At 48.6% G+C, this 5752-nt stretch overlaps 1 protein-coding gene across 1 annotated transcript in view; it reads left to right on the forward strand.

The window, feature by feature from the left end:
- Nucleotides 1-5466, forward strand: part of ghra (growth hormone receptor a) — a 29699-nt gene extending 24233 nt beyond the window's left edge. The window contains exons 5-9 of the mRNA XM_053680001.1: nucleotides 1-10; nucleotides 390-543; nucleotides 884-974; nucleotides 1088-1157; nucleotides 4489-5466. The exon at nucleotides 1-10 is cut by the window's left edge and continues 169 nt beyond it. Coding sequence (XP_053535976.1) covers nucleotides 1-10; nucleotides 390-543; nucleotides 884-974; nucleotides 1088-1157; nucleotides 4489-5325 — 1162 coding nt within the window. The 3' untranslated portion in view covers nucleotides 5326-5466. The remainder of the gene's footprint in view (nucleotides 11-389; nucleotides 544-883; nucleotides 975-1087; nucleotides 1158-4488) is intronic.
- The last annotated feature ends 286 nt before the right edge of the window (nucleotides 5467-5752 follow it).

Raw genomic sequence — 5752 nt, forward strand, 5'->3', positions numbered from 1 at the left:
CTGGGACAAGGTAGGACACGCCCATCATCTCTGCAGTCCTTCTGACTGAACCTCATTCAGGATTTAAACATTTCTTAGACATCATTACTTTAATTAAGCTCAACTATGCTGACTAGCATAGCTAATCATGCTAGAAATGCTAGCTAGCACGTTCCATAAGCTACCTGTTTCCTGCTGTTACAGTGTTAACTAGCTGAACATATCTAATGTCTAACATCTGAAAAACAGCATGAAGCATATAGTGCAGCTATTCGCATCCTTAAACACAAAGACATGACAGCGCTGTGCTAATGTTAATTAGCTTTCTCCAACTAATGTTACATTAGCGAGCTAAAGTTAGGCTAAGTACCTCATTCTCCCTGTCTCTCTCTCTGTCTCTCTCTCTGTAGTTGGATCTGGAGAGCGGTACTCAGCAGTCTATCTACGGTCTGCACACGGGGAAACATTACGAGGTTCGAGTTCGCTGTACGATGTCTGCCTTCAAAAACTTCGGTGATTTCAGTGACAGCGTCTTTGTTCACGTCCCATCGATCTTGAGCCAAGGTTCTGATTCTCACACACACACACACACACTCTCACACACTCTCACACACACTCTCACACACACACACTCGCACACACTCACACACACACACTCTCACACACTCTCACACACACTCTCACACACACACACTCGCACACACTCACACACACACACTCGCACACACTTGATTCTAACCCAGACTCTGACATGTTTTTATTATTCAGTTATTTAAACACGAGCACTGTAACGGAGCGTGTGTGTACAGTGGAATTTCTTCAGGAGAAACCGACTGGAGCGCTGTGTGCATCATCGCTACAGCTCGCAGACGGTGTGTAAATGAAACGCTGTTGTTTTAATCAGAATCGATGTTCCCCATGAGGCTGCTGTTGATCGTCGGAGTCGTGGTGCTGCTGATCTTCCTCGTCCTCGTCCTCCTCTCACAGCAGCAGAGGTAACACACGCAATACACACTCACTGTTCTGCTTCCGGACAACAATAATAAGATATTACATCGGTTCATGTGTGTGTGTGTGTGTGTGTGTGTGTGTGTGTGTGTGTGTTTAGGTTAATGGTGATTTTGCTGCCTCCTGTTCCAGTGCCTAAAATTAAAGGGATCGATCCGGAGCTTTTAAAGGTAAAGTGTTTTTCAGGCAGATGTTCAGGAGGTGTGAGAATCTCCCGTGATCATTAATAAAGAATAAAGATTTAATGACGTCACTTCCTTTATAAAATACAGCGGTTTATCCGGATCATGGTGTGCGGTAACATGCACACCTGGCACAGATGTGTGAAAGAGCTCAGTGTAGAAGGCAGTGGAGCGCTGAGTTCCGGATGCTGATTGGTCAGGAGGTGTTGATTAGTTTTCTGTAACAGCGGTTCTGACTGTAGCGACGCTTCACAGCACAGCTTTATTTATAATTAATGCTCTCCTTCTAATACCTTATCGTTTCTGGTTTTCTGTTTTCTTTAACATTTATCGATGGAAGGAGTCTCCAGTGTCAGTGATGTGTAAAGGTCAGAGGTGAAGCTGTAACTTTACGTTTTCTCCACATCTTCATCACAGAGATTACACTCCTCTACTGTTTCACTCTCACACACACTGCGACTTCTGCCTTATTCACCTGAAGAGAGAGAATAGAGAGAGTAGAGAGAGAATAGAGAGAGAGAATAGAGAGAATAGAGAGAGAGTAGAGAGAGAATAGAGAGAGAGAATAGAGAGAGAGTAGAGAGAGAATAGAGAGAGAGAGAATAGAGAGAGTAGAGAGAGAATAGAGAGAGGGAATAGAGAGAATATTGAGAGAATAGAGAAAGAGAATAAAGAGAGAGAATAGAGAGAGAGAATAGAGAGAGAGAGAGAATAGAGAGAGAGAATAGAGAGAATAGAGAGAGAATAGAGAGAGAGAATAGAGAGAGAGAGTGAGAGAATAGAGAGAATAGAGAGAGAGAATAAAGAGAGAGAATAGAGAGAGAATAGAGAGAGAGAATAGAGAGAGAGAGTGAGAGAATAGAGAGAGAGAATAGAGAGAATAGAGAGAGAGAATAGAGAGAGGGAATAGAGAGAATAGAGAGAGAGAATAGAGAGAGGGATGGTGAGGGAACGAGTGTTTATTGCTGCTGTAACGTAAGCGAGGACGTGTGTGTATATATGTATGGATGTGTGTATGTGTGTGTGTGTGAGTGTGAGTGTATTGTGCAGTGAGGTGTGAGTTAGCTTGCAGTGAGACAGATTAGCGGTTAGCATGCTCAGATCTATGTGTGAGTGAAGGTGTGAGGGTGAAGGTGTGTGAGGGTGAAGGTGTGAGAGTGAAGGTGTGTGAGTGAAGGTGTGTGAGTGAAGGTGTGAGTGTGAAGGTGTGAGAGTGAAGGTGTGAGAGTGAAGGTGTGTGATTGAAGGTGTGTGATTGAAGGTGTGAGGGTGAAGGTGTGAGGGTGAAGGTGTGTGAGTGTGAAGGTGTGAGAGTGAAGGTGTGTGAGAGTGAAGGTGTGAGAGTGAAGGTGTGTGATTGAAGGTGTGTGAGAGTGAAGGTGTGAGGGTGAAGGTGTGAGGGTGAAGGTGTGTGGTGAAGGTGTGAGGGTGAAGGTGTGAGAGTGAAGGTGTGTGAGTGAAGGTGTGAGGGTGAAGGTGTGAGTGTGAAGGTGTGAGTGAAGGTGTGAGTGAAGGTGTGAGGGTGAAGGTGTGAGTGTGAAGGTGTGAGTGTGAAGGTGTGAGTGAAGGTGTGAGGGTGAAGGTGTGAGAGTGAAGGTGTGAGAGTGAAGGTGTGAGAGTGAAGGTGTGAGTGTGAAGGTGTGAGTGAAGGTGTGAGGGTGAAGGTGTGAGGGTGAAGGTGTGAGAGTGAAGGTGTGAGGGTGAAGGTGTGAGGGTGAAGGTGTGAGAGTGAAGGTGTGTGAGGGTGAAGGTGTGAGTGAAGGTGTGAGGGTGAAGGTGTGAGGGTGAAGGTGTGAGTGTGAAGGTGTGAGGGTGAAGGTGTGTGAGAGTGAAGGTGTGAGGGTGAAGGTGTGGGTGAAGGTGTGAGAGTGAAGGTGTGTGGGTGAAGGTGTGAGGGTGAAGGTGTGAGTGAAGGTGTGAGGGTGAAGGTGTGAGGGTGAAGGTGTGAGTGTGAAGGTGTGAGGGTGAAGGTGTGTGAGAGTGAAGGTGTGAGGGTGAAGGTGTGGGTGAAGGTGTGTGGGTGAAGGTGTGAGGGTGAAGGTGTGAGTGAAGGTGTGAGGGTGAAGGTGTGAGTGAAGGTGTGAGTGAAGGTGTGTGGGTGAAGGTGTGAGGGTGAAGGTGTGAGAGTGAAGGTGTGTGAGGGTGAAGGTGTGAGAGTGAAGGTGTGAGTGAAGGTGTGAGGGTGAAGGTGTGAGGGTGAAGGTGTGAGGGTGAAGGTGTGAGTGAAGGTGTGAGGGTGAAGGTGTGAGTGAAGGTGTGAGAGTGAAGGTGTGTGAGGGTGAAGGTGTGAGAGTGAAGGTGTGAGTGAAGGTGTGAGGGTGAAGGTGTGAGTGAAGGTGTGAGTGAAGGTGTGAGTGTGAAGGTGTGAGGGTGAAGGTGTGTGGTGAAGGTGTGAGTGAAGGTGTGAGGGTGAAGGTGTGTGAGTGAAGGTGTGAGTGAAGGTGTGAGGGTGAAGGTGTGAGGGTGAAGGTGTGAGTGTGAAGGTGTGAGGGTGAAGGTGTGAGGGTGAAGGTGTGAGTGAAGGTGTGAGAGTGAAGGTGTGTGAGTGAAGGTGTGAGAGTGAAGGTGTGTGAGTGAAGGTGTGAGAGTGAAGGTGTGAGAGTGAAGGTGTGAGGGTGAAGGTGTGAGGGTGAAGGTGTGAGTGAAGGTGTGAGTGAAGGTGTGAGTGTGAAGGTGTGAGGGTGAAGGTGTGTGAGGGTGAAGGTGTGAGTGAAGGTGTGAGGGTGAAGGTGTGTGAGTGAAGGTGTGAGTGAAGGTGTGAGGGTGAAGGTGTGAGTGAAGGTGTGAGGGTGAAGGTGTGAGTGTGAAGGTGTGAGGGTGAAGGTGTGAGTGTGAAGGTGTGAGTGTGAAGGTGTGAGTGAAGGTGTGTGAGTGAAGGTGTGAGTGAAGGTGTGAGGGTGAAGGTGTGAGAGTGAAGGTGTGAGTGAAGGTGTGAGGGTGAAGGTGTGAGAGTGAAGGTGTGTGAGTGAAGGTGTGAGGGTGAAGGTGTGAGGGTGAATTAAGGTGTGTGTGTGTATTAAGTGTTGTCTGTGTGAAGCCCCATGACAGTCTGACCTAACCGCTCCACGGCGATGAATAAAGCTCTGAACTGAACTCGGCTGCTGAAGGAGGTGCAGGAAGTGGAGGTTGGAGGAGCTGAGAGAGCTGAATGAACTGAGAGCCAGGAGGGAAAATGTTTACCCCCTAATCTTAATCCTGAGCCGTACAGCAAATTATATGCAAATTATATGCAAATTATATGCAGAATGGTTTTGTAATAATAAATGTTTTAATGAATATGACTATGGGGTAATGTAAAATTCTTTTCTGATGTTTACAGAAAGGGAAACTGGAGGAACTGAACGCTCTGCTCAGCAGCCAGCACATGTACAAACCCGACTCGTACCCTGACGACTCGTGGGTCGAGTTTATCCAGATCGATTTGGACGAAGCGGCAGAGAAAAATGAGAACTCGGACAAGCAGCGTCTGCTCGATCCCTCCCATCACGGTACCACTCTGTGCCTAGGCTCCTCCCACAAAGGTGATGACGATTCCGGTCTGGAGATGGAACCTGACAGGGAAGAGCGCCACCCTCTGGTCAGCAGGAGCAGCTCCACACCGACTCCGGAATCGCAGAGTGAGGTTCAAACGCAGTTGGAAAGAAATGACGGGAATAAATGGATGAACATGGATTTTTATGCGCAGGTGAGTGACGTCACACCTGCAGGGGGCGTCGTCCTTGCGCCTGAGGAACAGAAAAACACGCTGATCAAGAAAAAGGGCGAAGGAAAGGAAGAGGACAACAAGAAGAACCTGGACATCCAGCTCGTGGTGATTGGCTCGGACGGAGGATATTCATCTGAAAACGTCGCCCGCCAACTTGTTCCCGACTCGCCGTCCAATCAGGACTCAGATCAGCCGTATCACGTTCTTAATCCCGACGCTGAAGAAGAAAGGCAGGCGTCTTCCTATATCTCTGAGCCTCCTCCGCCCTCCGTGCTGCCTCCTCTTCCAGACTACACCGTCGTACAGGAAGTGGACGAGCAGCACAGCATTCTTCTCGATCCTAATTCCGCACCTCAGCCGCCATCTTGCACTCAAAATCCCACCAAATGCCCCCCAAACATGCCTGTCGGGTATCTCACACCAGAGCTGCTGGAGAACTTCAGCCCGTGAGCGGGTCGCTGATACGCGCTCGTCCTCCGACTGCTCGGATCCAAAGTCTCTACATCACGGCTGGCGGAGTCGGAACCTCGGCCGTACCTGTGATGGAGTGTGTGGTGATCTGTATGGCCATGCTGCGGGGAAAATAACCAATGAGCCGTGTGTGTGTGTGTGTGTGTGTGTGTGTGTGTGTGTTCGTCTTGTGCTTTCGTGAGTGAGTCAGTCACGTTACGTATAAACAGTTTAAGACATATATACCTGAGTTAATGCAACACAGGGACATTTTACCTCCTGACTAGACCTGTGCCAATAATCAGCTCCATCGCTCAGCACACTCGGCATCGGCAGTCTCATATGTGTCCATGGGGTTTCCTCCGGGATCTCCAGTTTCCTCCCATCTCCCATTCGGCGGATTGGAGACTCTAAATTGCCACCACTT

The sequence above is a fragment of the Ictalurus punctatus genome, chromosome 5, assembly GCF_001660625.3.
Source record: "Ictalurus punctatus breed USDA103 chromosome 5, Coco_2.0, whole genome shotgun sequence".
Classification (NCBI taxonomy): Eukaryota; Metazoa; Chordata; class Actinopteri; order Siluriformes; family Ictaluridae; genus Ictalurus; species Ictalurus punctatus.